Here is a 13,224-nt window from a genome sequence, read left to right on the forward strand (position 1 = left end):
ATTGACTTTTGGCAAGCCTTCGATTTAATCTGGAGGATAGGTCTGTGGCACATCCTAAGACATTACGGTGTCCCCGACCAAATCGTCACGATTATTGAGAATATATACAGCCAATCCAGAAGCCGGATACTCACCACTGATGGACTCTCTGATGAATTCGCAACATCCTCGGGAGTTTTACAAGGATGTATTCTGTCGCCCCACCTGTTCAACCTGTTTCTTCACGCCATACTGTCACTGATACCAGACGAACTTGGAGCCAAAATAGGTGGAGTCCTAGTAAACAAGCTCGCCTATGCTGACGACATCGACCAGCTCTCTACAACGGCCGCTGATCTCCAAAGACAAGCAGACTGTCTCAACGAATCCACAAAACCTTTTGGCATGCAAATTATCGCCAAGAAAACGAAAGTTATGGTCACGTCACGCCAAAAACAAGCAGGCACTCCTTCCATAATGATTGACGGCCAGCCAGTTGAAACGGTCGACCAATTCGTCTACCTGGGCAGTCTCCTCACAGCGGACAATTGTCATACCTCCGACATAAAACGCCGTTTAGCTCTTGCTAGCTCCAGTTTTAAAAGGCTCACAAATATCTGGAAATGCCGAAACCTGTCGAACCAGCTGAAAGTTCAACTTTTCAACAGCCTGATTGTGCCAATTGCTATATATGGGTGAAAGACCTGGACCCTGATGATCGAAAATGAGCGCAACCTACTTGCATTCGTGATGAGATGTCTCCGTCGCATCGCAAGAATCACCTACACTGAACATGTAACCAATGAGGAGGTGCGAAGACGGCTGAAGTCCCCCGACACAATCCTAAATAAAATCAAACGACAACAACTGCGATGGCTTGGGCATGTCAAGAGAATGGACCACGACCGTCTACCAAAAATCTCCCTCGAAGGAACCTTAGACGGATCTCGACCACGAGGAAGACCTCATAAGAGGTGGATTGAAAACCTTGACCGAAAGCGCATCGTAGAGTTGACTCGAACTGCACACGATTGAACAACGTACCGAGCCCTAGTTCATGCCCTGTAAAAAGAAATGGCCCCAAAAACGTCCCGCGAGGATGGATGGGACTTAAGTAAGTAAGTTCTTAGAACAACAGATCAAACTGTTAAGACAAAAAAAGTAACACCTCCTAAAAACAAGAAACTAAGACAAATATCTTGGGGTCAAAGCCTTCCTATTGATTAATTTATATTAGTGATATTTCTCATAAATACTGCACATAAATTTAACGTTTCAAGAATTGCAACAGTCTCTCTTTTTCTTTTATACCAAAAGTAATTGTACACTTACTGGTAATTGTATAGTTGAATGTTTTTTGGGCTAAGGACTCCTCCACTTCCAGGTCAATTTACATAGAAAGCTTATCGTAAATACTGATTAGGAATTCAATATTTTCAAACACATTATTATTTTAGATCTTGAACTTAGAATATTGCTACCAATATTTCTAATATTAGCATGGAAAGACTATTATATCCATAACCAATCAAGTTTTGAGTTTTGTTGTTTGTAATGGATAGATAATAAAGACTAGCCTGAAGGACTATGAGTAATATCAAAATCAATTTCTTCGGACTACTCTTCTGTTATTTTCTTTTCGATTACATTGATGACAGGCAATGAAGATACACGGTTACGTAACAAATTATGTTTAGAAACAAAGCTGGAAATTATTATGAAGGGATTTTCTCGAAGTGTATAATTAGTATAATATATTCACATGAAATCACATTATTATTTTTAATTTAAATTTGACAGTCCAGGTTTAATTTCATAGATACAAACTTTTGATAATCAAGTTTAACATTCATGAATATGTTATTTTTCTATATCAACATTAGTTTTGTGTTCAGAATTCACAAGTTTAAGTCCTTAGACAACAATTATAATGCCAATCAACCAATTTTTGTAACAGAGTAATTTGAATTAGAATGAAGCAATAAATTTTATAATTGTTACTTAGCACATACAAACACATCTTATTTAGGACATACAAACTTTATAATTTCTGAGACCATACTGGGTTATCATGACAAAACACAACATCGCAAAGAAAAGAAGAACGAGGATAATTAACAGCTGGTGAAAAAAAAACACTGAAATTTTGAAATGTCATTTAGAATTGGGGTATTTATTCAGTTTCCCTTTCACCGTTACTGAGAAAAGGTTATAATATTTTGGTTTTGTGTTTTGTTTTAAGGTTTGGTTTTTTTTATTTTTATCAGTTCATTCGGCACTGAGGACGGTCAAGCGGAGAACTTGACCGAAATATTTGCATGATTTTCAAATTTTTCACTGGCTGTTAATTTTCTTCGTTTTTCTTTTCTTTACGATTTTGTTTTTTGACATACAAACTGTAAACTAATCCGTGATGACCGACATTTGATTCCTTGTGACATATTTATAAGTTATTACTGAATCACAGTTAGTTAAAAGAAGTTGACTACCCCTCACAAGAGCTCATCACTGGAATACTCACTTGTCTATACACACACACATATATATATATATATATATATATATATATATATATATATATATATATATATATATATATATATATATATATATATATATATGTGTGTGTGTGTGTGTGTATATATATATATATATGTATGGTACGAGATGATAATGGTCTTTAAACTCTGTCTTTAATGATATCTTCAATACTAATACCAATTCTCCTTTTTTTGTAATTTAAAGGTTAAAATGATCATAGTTTTAAATTAAATTCATCTTGAAACATTCGTTAAAACCAATAAGTCACAAAATCTTTGGTACTGCAGTGTTTTTTTCTACTATCGCGAGTCCGAGAAATTTTGATGGCAAACAAAATTTTGGTGAGTAAAATCCCGGTACTATTTCTGTGAAGCAGGGCACTGGATAGCAGGGCACTGAAACATCACAAAGAACTCTTTAAAGGCTCATTTTTAAGTACATTACTAATTATGCTCATTTTTTGTCGTAAATACAATACAATATTCAAAATCAAAAAAACTTTTGAAAAAAAAAAACTTTTACGTACAAAAGATGACAAATGACATCATAATTTTAGTATTTTATAGGATTTCTTCCGTAAAATAGCACAAATAAAAACAAAATATTTTTTTTTCTAAACAAGGCATAGACACTATTAAGAAACCTATTGAAACTATTAAAAGAAACTATTAGATTGATTAAAAGGGATTAATATATAGATTGTAAGGAGTGGGAAGGTCCATACAGTGTCAATATTTATGTGGTTTTATGCAGTATTTATTCTTATGAATTTGTTCATATAAAAACATTACCTCTTCACTCGTGGCGGTAACCTTAAGAGTGTACTTGAAGGTTCTTCAGTCCTTCAACGATTTTTCGAGTACTACCGCCAATTCTCCTGTTTTGGTACTTTTCAAAGAAAAGTAATAATCTTCATTTAATTTCACATTGAAACTTTCGGAAAAATCAACAAAACTCAATTTTAGGTACAACACTTTGTCTTTCCACTATCACAACTCCGAGGAATAGGGGATCTATTGCTGGGATTCTAAATCTTGGTGGGTACGATTCCTTTGCAATTTCTGTTGACCCTATTTGCGCTGCTAAAATTAAAAACAGCCATCTTAATCCCATGTTCTGGCGATCTAAAATGAAAAAAAAACCTTAAAAACTAGAGTTAAAGCTAAATACTGTTCATAGTAAACAAGAAGAGACAGATCTTAGTTTTCTAGGCGAGTACAATGTAGCCTTTACAAGGAATCCATGAATGAGTCCAGTTCGATTGTGGGCATAAATTTTTTTTAGAATTTTTTTAAACTATTTCAAACAGCTCTATGTCAAGTGACTTTTCTTCTTGATTGAAGGATTCTCTGTCTGAGGGGGATTTTCTATATAGAGAATTTTCCGTAGGGATTAATGTTTATGGGGGCAATATTTCGAGGAAAATTTCACACGTAAGAGCGGGGAAGTAAAATTTCATCCTTATAAAATGTTATACAGGACGTGCAACTATGCCTAAACTATGGTCGCTTTTAAACGGAATTATGGGAGGGTAAAAGACATTTAAAAGAAGGAATTTGATATTCAACTATCCCAATTCTTGGGAAAACCACAAATAAATATAATTAATTTTGGTTGATGGGGATGGGGGTAAAACAGATACCTAAGCGTTTTCGGTCTATCTGAAATATTGGTGGCTGTTGTGGGGGGGGGGGGGGCTAGAGTACTGCATTGAGACAAATTTCCCTATGTAGAATAAATATTAAATTCACCACAATAGTACCAACAGAGAGTTAGAAACTGTGTGGACCGAGATCATGAGCTGTATCAGGAAAATTGCTTAAGGGAAAATTTCACATGGAAAAGGAGGGAAAAAATTTCCAGCCGGGATTGTAAAATGACCATAAGCTAATAATAATAAAAAATATCACTATCTCGAAATAAGGAGGTACATTAAAACTTAGAACAAACAAAAATTATTGCGTATATTATTGTCTAATAATATACGCAATAAACTATTATAAATTATTGCCTAAACTTTTGCTATTCACTCTGACATTTGACATTTGTCACAATTTCTTAAGAAAAACTCCTCAAATACATTGAATTCGAATGAGAAGTATTATTCAAATATCTTAAGACTTTAAGAACAAGAGTTGAAGAAGGGGCTGCCCATCTCATAAGCATAATAGTTTCAATGCTGCCCCAATGTGTTAGCACTAATGTGTCTTTCTTTTTTTACCTACTATTTGGGGACTGGAGCATCATAAAAGCTTTTTAACAATTAATGTGAAAGGTAGTTTAGATATCTACGTACTTTTATAAAAATGTTTTCAATTGCAACATCAAAAGTGTAATCTGCCACGAAGGACACTATTTGGCCGTATTCCTAGAATGAAGCCCCTAAGAAGCATGAAAGGAGCATGTCAATGAGTTGTAGTAACTATTGTAGGTAGCCAGAGTCAAAAGTAGCTGCAGTGGTAATCAAAAATAGACATTATCGTAGTCATAACTTGCAAGTAAAAGCAAGGTATCATAGTCACAGTCTCCTCAGCCCAAATAGCCCCAGATATGTCTAGAGTAACAGTAAAAAAGAGGCCTTTAAAGTTTAACCTGAATTCTCTTTCGTTTTTCTGATATCCCGAGAGTTCAACATTCTTCCTCACTTTTCCTGGTCATAATTACAGAGTAAACAAAGGGAAGATTGCATAGTTTACGATTTTTATTGGAGGAGGGGGGGGGATCAAATTCCGACGCTATACTCATTAGGCCTTTAGATTATCTTGAAAAATTTGCTATTTCAGAATCTGGACTATGTTGAGACGGGGATTTAACGGATTAAGGAGGCCTTATGCCTTCTAACTATTTTTCAACATGCTTTGGTGGTTTTAATTTTATACCCTTAGCTATTTCTTAGGTATAGCTGAGGGTCTCTTTTGACAACAATCATGGAAATGTTTTTTTCTGATTTTGTTCACCATCTAGCTCAGTATTTCTGAAACGTAATTACGAGTAGAAGTAGTTGCAGTCACAAGTTGTTGCAGTTATTGACACATATTGTTTTAGTCAAAGACCCAGGTAGTCCAAACGGCAAGTAATTGTTGTCGTAAGCTGTATACTAGCAGGTTTTTACAGCATCAGTCACAAGCAGTCACAGGTTTCAGTAGCAGTGGTTGTTGTCATAGTATCAGTAGTTTGATTAATGGCCCTAAAAGATCACCCCGTTTCAAGAATCATGGATAGGTCTTTTTGGTATCGGAAGCACGCATTGTCTTTATTCTTAGTTTAACATAACCATCAACATTACAAAAGTATTTTATATCAAAACCCTTGGCCTTTCTGAATGCACCCAGGATTAACATCCCCCTTTCTCAGTGATAAATCCCGTATGTAAGAAAGACTAAATTATAGGATATTAAAGGAAACAAATTAAGGAACAAATTCTTGTTTCATAATATGCTACAACTGTAGTTAACACATTTTCACTAAACTTCGCTACTGACCCTCAGCCTAATATGCAAATTAAGAGCTAAAATTACGTATTTCCATTTCACTTCCCTATGCATCACTCTTTTTTTTAAACTTGTGTAGTCGTACACACTCACGCTGCCGAATTCAAGAAACAGAAGTCACAGGATAACATATATAATTTTGGCTATGTATTTCTATATCAGGAGGTTTTGGGGGTAAATTATACGGAATCTGAAAACACGTGTTTCATAACACGTTTCATTGTCAATTTCCCCATTCTCAGTTTTTAGCTTATATCTTGATTTAAATTAATTTAAAATAATTTAGAGATTTGCAGTTCTGTAAATAGTTTTGTTTCTATGCTACATGCTATGCCACAAAAATAGGATATTTAAAAGTGCTATAAATTTTAAGATGAGAAGTAATGATTTGTCTTAGAAACTAAAATGCCAATTGCCTAGTGTGACATCAACTGTGGTATCAAACATCACCCGATACTATTTTGAAACCACCTTCTAGGGATATCAATGTCTTTGTAACAATATGTTAACTAGGGTTATAACAAACGTGATAAGCAATTAGTATATCAGATCCACTAATTTCAATTTTGATCTTTGAAAGCTAAATGAGCCTGAATCATAGAAAACTTTGTGAACCTATATAAACCTGAAATATTCATGAATTTCGGAAAATGGGGTACAGACCACAACAAACCAGGAATCTTATTGAAATTGACTTTATTTGATTCATTATCTCTGAACACCCTACCAAAGAGAATGGGTAACTAATACCGTAAATCCAGGAGGATTAGAGGGAAAAAAGTGTATAGAAGGGGGTTAGGTAAATATTAGTCATCCATCTCGCATTATTTAGACTAATTCTGAGTATTGGTTCTCCGGAGTAATATTTCCCTTCTTATTGCAGAAAAGAGCTCCTGTAATTTATTTCAAAGCTACTGTTAACTAAACTTATTCGTGTGATACCTCCTAAAATTAGATATAGTGATGTGTAACTGTGCAATACCTATTTTTTTGTCATTTTTAGACGGTATAAGAGGAGGAACAAGACGCTCCTAAGAGTTAATTTTAACATTCCAATGTCCCACTTCTCTGGAAAACTTCAAATTAAAAGAATTAGTTTTAGTGAAATGGAAGGGGTAGAAACTGATATTTAATCCTTCTTGACTCCTGAAATTGTTTTTGGCCTTGACTTAAATTATTAGTGGTTGAGGGGGGGGGGGTAAAAATACCACTCTTATAGCGACATATTTTCCTATATAGCATAAATATTATATTAACAATTATACTAACAGAGAGGTGGAAACTTTGGGGAATGGGATCGTGAGCTTTCTCGGGGAACATCATTAGGGGTTAGGCACATCATTTTTTTTTTAAACAACTTCCCAATAGCTTCGATTTCAGTGATTTTCAGGTTTTAATCAGCTTAAATCATGCCAATATCGACGTTGTGCCACCTAAAGGTCGGAACTGACAATATTATAATTTTACAGGAGACAGAAATTTTAACCTTCAAAATTGCAAGCTTGCTTGATATTATTAATATTTTCGTACATTCAATGAAAATTGCAAACTCATACAGCACCATTGTAAAAAAATCTCTAGCCCCCTCGCTTTATAGGCTACTGCTATTTACGACCTTTAGGTGGGACAAGAATATGTGCCTATAGTCACTTAAGACCCTCAATCGGATATCTAATTTTAATCAAAATACGTTGTAATGTGCACAAACTAGTACTCTGCTTCATCGTCAACAACCTGTTGATCCACGTCTTCAACATCAGGTTCTTCTACAGCATCTCTCACCACTTTGGAATATGGCAGATTTTTTAGAGGTCATGATGGATTCGAGGAATAACTAATGACTTGCAAAGATCCTGCAAATCCTTGTACTTGGCAGCAGCAAGAGGCAGACGCTTTGGATAAGCTTTCTTGAGCTGCAGTTCGGACTCAGAGGCGTTTCCACTTTCCATTCTAATATCAAACGACTTAAAGTTCGATTCACAATCATACTTGAAATAAACCAAGCTGGGAGCGTTTTTGCAGACACGAATGTACTTGATCTTGTTCCAAAGAACAGTAGAACGGTCGGTTGACTTTTTCTTGTTCTTTATCAGATCTTCTCCACGCTGGTGAAAGTCCGACCAGTACTTATGATCGTCAATAACATTCACAATGTACGGAAAAGGGTTGATCCGTGCTAGAAGGCAGATGGTCCGCCAACCCTCGATGGTAAAAACTGGTACGTTCTTGGCAGCCCGTTCAATGCAAGCGTGCATTGTATCTCCCTCTTGCTGCGTATGCCCAGATTCTAGAAAAATATGGTTTATTTCCTGGACATTTGGCAGGGTCATTATCGAAAACACATACATAGCGACCATGAACTGGTTCCTAAACTGTCCCCCACAACAATCGGTCACAAAATAGAACTTTCTCACGTCACCATTTGTTTTCATTAGGTTGAACAGAACTGTACAAGTTTCATTTGAACCCCTCTTGCAATAGGTGTGGCCCCACAAATTGCAAATACCTTCCCTTGAGTTGAGGTCGTACACAGTTAGATTGTAGATGGCCAGTTTGCGCTTATAGAAAATTGGTCCAGCCTCCGACTTCGGTGTCTCAAGCACTTTTTGCAAGTCAACATTGTAAAGCTTTGCTGACTCAAAGCCTTCTTCACACTGATTTATTTTTTCCTTTATTTCATTTTTCAATTCTCTTGCCCTTTTAGCCCTAAGAAGATGTGCATCATAATTTGCTTTTTCACCTTCTTTTTCTGCAGGCAGCAAAAAGTTCCACCTAGTGCAAACTGGACACTGATCTTTCTTGGGAACATGAAAAGATCTGTTCATCGTTTTGAACACTTTAATGTACACTTTTCTTGATGCTGGTCTTCTTCTTTCTTCGACACACTTTTCGAGATACAGTCTGTACAGCTTAGACAAGTTAAGTTGCGCATCCAAATACAGCCTGGTTGAATTTGCTCGACAGCAATGAGAATCGACTGCAGGGAAACTTTCAATGTGCTTTCTGATAAAATCAATTTGTTCGTGAGTTACCCTTTTTTTGAAGTTCTGGGGGCTTGTCTCAGCCCTCTTATCTGAAGAAGCAGTGTCTGTCCCAGAGGTATTCATAACACAGTTTCTGACAAACTTTTCTCCGAGCCCTAGGGCACCAAGAAAAAAGGCTTTGCACACCCTTTTCTTTTCACCTGTGACTGTTAGAAAATAATCGAATGTACTTGTTCGCCTATTTGTCTCTCCCGTCTTTCTCTTAGTTGAGCTTTTCACAACATGCTGCAGTATGAACTGTTTTTGTGTATGCATATTCCCATGTAGTCTTCCAAGCTCCCAATAATCGCTGAAAGATTTCTGAATTTCTTCCTCGCTTATGCTTCTACATGAAAAAAACCTGCATTTGCAGGTAATTTTCTTCCACTGACGTTTTTCCACAGTTTTGTTAGTTTTCTGTGACGAGTATTCTTCCCCTGCAGCCCTCTTCCTCTTCCTTGTAAGGTTAGTTTCTTTTGAAGTGGAAGAGACCACCACGACCTCAGTCACTTGTTCTTCAGCGTCAAAAACTAAGGGACAGCTACCATGGCTTGAAGATGCATTTTCTGTTACAAGTACTGCAGGGGGTATACGTATATTTTCCGCGATAGTCTCTGCTTCTGTCTCATTTCCCACTGATCCAGAAGGAGCATCCGGGTCTCTAGCAGATATTTCTATAGCTTCTTCTTGACTAGAATTATCGCTTTCAGGCTCAGACTCGAGCTCAGGACGCCAATCATCATCACCATCACTGCCACCTGACAGGTCTTCATCTGGTATGTCATCGAGACGGTCCAAAGTGTCTTTGGTTGATAACACTCGGCGAGTCATGGAAAATCCCTGGAATGGCAAATTTAGGTCAATTTGAAAAGAAACGCTGGAAATTTAATACTTCGTTTCCATTCACTTAATATAAGTTAAGGGAGAGTCTCAATGTTTCGAAAACTGGGTTGGCTTTTGTGCATAATGAAGTGAGTGGGGGACAGGCACTTCTTCCTTTGTTACTTGATGTGAGTACACACATAAGCCAGCCCAGTTTTCTGAATACTGACTCAGACTACTGGCAGGAGCTCTCCCTTACTGTAGGTAATAGACCTTGTTAAGCAAGAGATAAGGTTCCAGTTTAGCAAGGGTAAAATCAAAGGTATTTTTGCTCACAGCCTATAGAGATTTTGCTAGGCTACCTAACACGCATTCGAAAACATTTGTAGGTACTCCTGATCTTGCATTTGCACATATTTTCTGGATAAAATGCAAAATAATTGGACAAAACAGAGGTTACCAGTCAGGCACTATCTGGTGTTACCCAACCTTTTCTTGTAGTAAACTGAGTTCGCATAGTTAGGTTATTCAAGATAAAATAAATACTATAGCACCTCTTACCTCGGATTTCTTTCTGGTAACCCAGAATTTATTGAAAAAACTCCTTTTCAAGCATAACTGTGGACAGTAAAGGAAAGGTCGCAACTTACTAATAGACGTAACTGACACGATCCGACAAAAACCGATCCACCTAAAGGTCGTAACTACCACTTCCGACCTTTAGGTGGGACAAGGTTTTCACATACGTCTTTTCAACGTTCTTAGTTGGGACCTTTCACTTTCATATTTACGTACTCTGGGCACAGAATATGAAAAAAGAAAAAAAAACAGATAGGAAGCTGCTGCCACCTCGTTTTTGAAAAAAACGTCAGTTACGACCTTTAGGTGGCACAACGCTGATATAATGTATTCAACAAAAAAACAAACATATTATAGAGGTTGTGATGGTTCACCAACCCACCCCCCCGAATCATAGTCCTTAACATCTAGTGTAATATCTAGTGATCTTCTTCGACAAAAGAAACTGAAAAGGTGGGACGCTACCAATTTCTTTGCAATTAACAACATGAAACAGGGGTCTATGGGACTGATGCGTCTTTTTATGTCTCGAGTAGGGCCGGGTATGATTGTTGGATGGTGGATTTTTTTGACTATCACAATAAATCCAAGCTCAAAGTATCACTACAGTGATAACAACAATGCCTCCAGAGACTCCAGCTATTATTATCTTAGCCTGTATGGAGGAGCTTCCAGCACTCTTCTGAATATTCTTCTCTGTGTTTCCATTGGTATCAGAATTGTTTGTCAGTGGCAATTCTGGATAATTAACAAAAGCAAGGAGTATTTGCTCCAGAGTAGCACGGTTTCCCACAATAGTCTGCTCTCTGAATATGTTCATTTCATGCGAAGGCAATCTAAACATTCTTTTGAGTATAATAATTCTAAGTTTTCGTAATCGTAACATTTTCCTGTTTCATTGAATATCCCTTCTCAGCTATTGGTCTCTTAGCCCCATCATCTTTGCTTTTACCTTTTCAGAGAACAAAATCTCATTCTCTTTCATCCCAATTAGAGTTGGTTCTAATTCGCGATTGAATTTTGCCGGAAAAATTTTGACCGTCTGCTTTACTGAGCCATTTTCAGCACTGTTGATAACATTCTTCTTTGTTTTTCCATTGGTATTAGAATTGTTTGTCAGTGGCGATTCTGAAGTATTGACAAAAGCAGGGAGTATTTGCTGCACAGTAAAACTGTTTTTCTTAATAGTCTGCTCACTAAACATGTAAATTTCATGTGAAGGAATCTCTGCATTCTTTTGCGTAATATATTTCTAAGTTTCCATTATCGTTACATTTTCCTGTTTCTTTGGATCTTCCTTCTCAGCTGTTAGTCTCTTAGCGCCATCATCTTTGCTTTTACCTCTTTCAGAGAGTCTCATTCTATCTAATTCCAAGTTTCAATTCAAGAACTTCGATCCTCTGCTCTACTCAGACATTACCGCTGTTTTGCTGACAATAACTAGTAAGCATTTTCCCTTCTTTCGTCAGATTTTACTTCCTCAAGCAGAGGAATTAGCTTTGCCTTTCTTTTAGATTCCTCCAGGATACGCTGTAGGTTCTCAGCGTTCTGTGAATCATCATTCCAAGTGATCTCAAAATATTAATAAGGGGTTAACTGCTTTTCCTAGCTGTGTCAATTTTTTGACCAGCAAAAGCTGATAATTCAAAACAAATTTTTTATAAAACATGATTGCCAACTTTTCCTTCAACACACAATAAAGCTCGTTTGTTTGGTTTTTGAAGTATGTTGAGCTTTACTAAAAAACCTCACGCAAAATTACTTCTGTAGTCTTTTTAAAACTTGCCAATGGAAATCTTAGATGTGTAGAATTTTTCAAGTTCAGAAAGCTCTGAAGTTGAGCTCTTCGAACAGCTGACTAATCCTTATATTAGACTTCAACTGCACCTATCTCATATTTATGCTAGAAACATTAGGAAAATTATCTACTAGTGCAAACCATGCTTATGGCTTTATTTCACTAGCATCTGTTTTCAGTGAGACAAAACAAAGCATTGTAAAGAATATGAATATAATCATGTTTAGATTATTTTAGTTTACTGAAATTTGTTGCTTACTAGCTTAATTAACTTACTCGAAACTATTACTGGACTCCACTATTTTTCTGTGCACTTAATTTTTACTAGAATTCATAATTATTTCTATAGGATTTAGTTTACAAAAATATTTTGCATGAAACATTTATTCCAAGAAGAATACTTCTGCTGCTTTGGAAATACTTCTCAACATTCAGATATTATAGCTTCAAAGTTGTCCAGATCATTGGGTGTTCTTTGCCGAGCTAAAAACCTAGTATCCCAGAAAAAACTTCGATTGCTTTATCGGCTGTATTTTTTACCCTTACATTTGTTATGGTTGCTCTGTATGGGTTAGTAATTTTGTACCCTGTTTAGAAAAATCAAAAAATTCAAAATAAAGCCGCTAAACTTTTGTCACCTGAAACTTTGTTTACTCATAATATTATGAAATTTACACTAAGAATTAACTTTTTGATATTTCAAAAACAAGAGATTACCAAGTTAGCATTTCCACACGTAAATTTATCAATAATATTCTTGCCTCCTCTTTCGAAAGTTTTTTCTCCATTAATAGTGATCTCCATAGCCATGATACACAAAGGGCATTAAATATGGTACATCCATTTAAAAATACGGCTGGAGCATCTCTAAGGGATGTAAACATGCAATGGGATATTGAAAAAGAGGCCAAGTGTAGACTACGTCTTAATAGGGATACAAACATGCAATGGGATATATAGGATATAGAAAAAGAGCATAAGTGTAGACTTC

The 13,224-nt window shown here is 36.2% G+C and overlaps 1 protein-coding gene across 1 annotated transcript; it reads left to right on the plus strand.

Moving 5' to 3' along the window:
- The first annotated feature begins 693 nt into the window (after nt 1-693).
- LOC136038997 (uncharacterized) lies at nt 694-1,014 on the plus strand. The gene has a single exon (XM_065722515.1). It carries the CDS (start codon nt 694-696, stop codon nt 1,012-1,014), a length of 321 nt encoding a protein of 106 aa, XP_065578587.1.
- The last annotated feature ends 12,210 nt before the right edge of the window (nt 1,015-13,224 follow it).

Source organism: Artemia franciscana, chromosome 18 (assembly GCF_032884065.1).
Source record: "Artemia franciscana chromosome 18, ASM3288406v1, whole genome shotgun sequence".
In the NCBI taxonomy this organism is placed as follows: Eukaryota; Metazoa; Arthropoda; class Branchiopoda; order Anostraca; family Artemiidae; genus Artemia; species Artemia franciscana.

What these genes read in the sequence shown, in the direction of transcription:
- LOC136038997 (XM_065722515.1), top strand. Translation starts at nt 694, where the DNA reads ATGATCGAAAATGAGCGCAACCTACTTGCATTCGTGATGAGATGTCTC.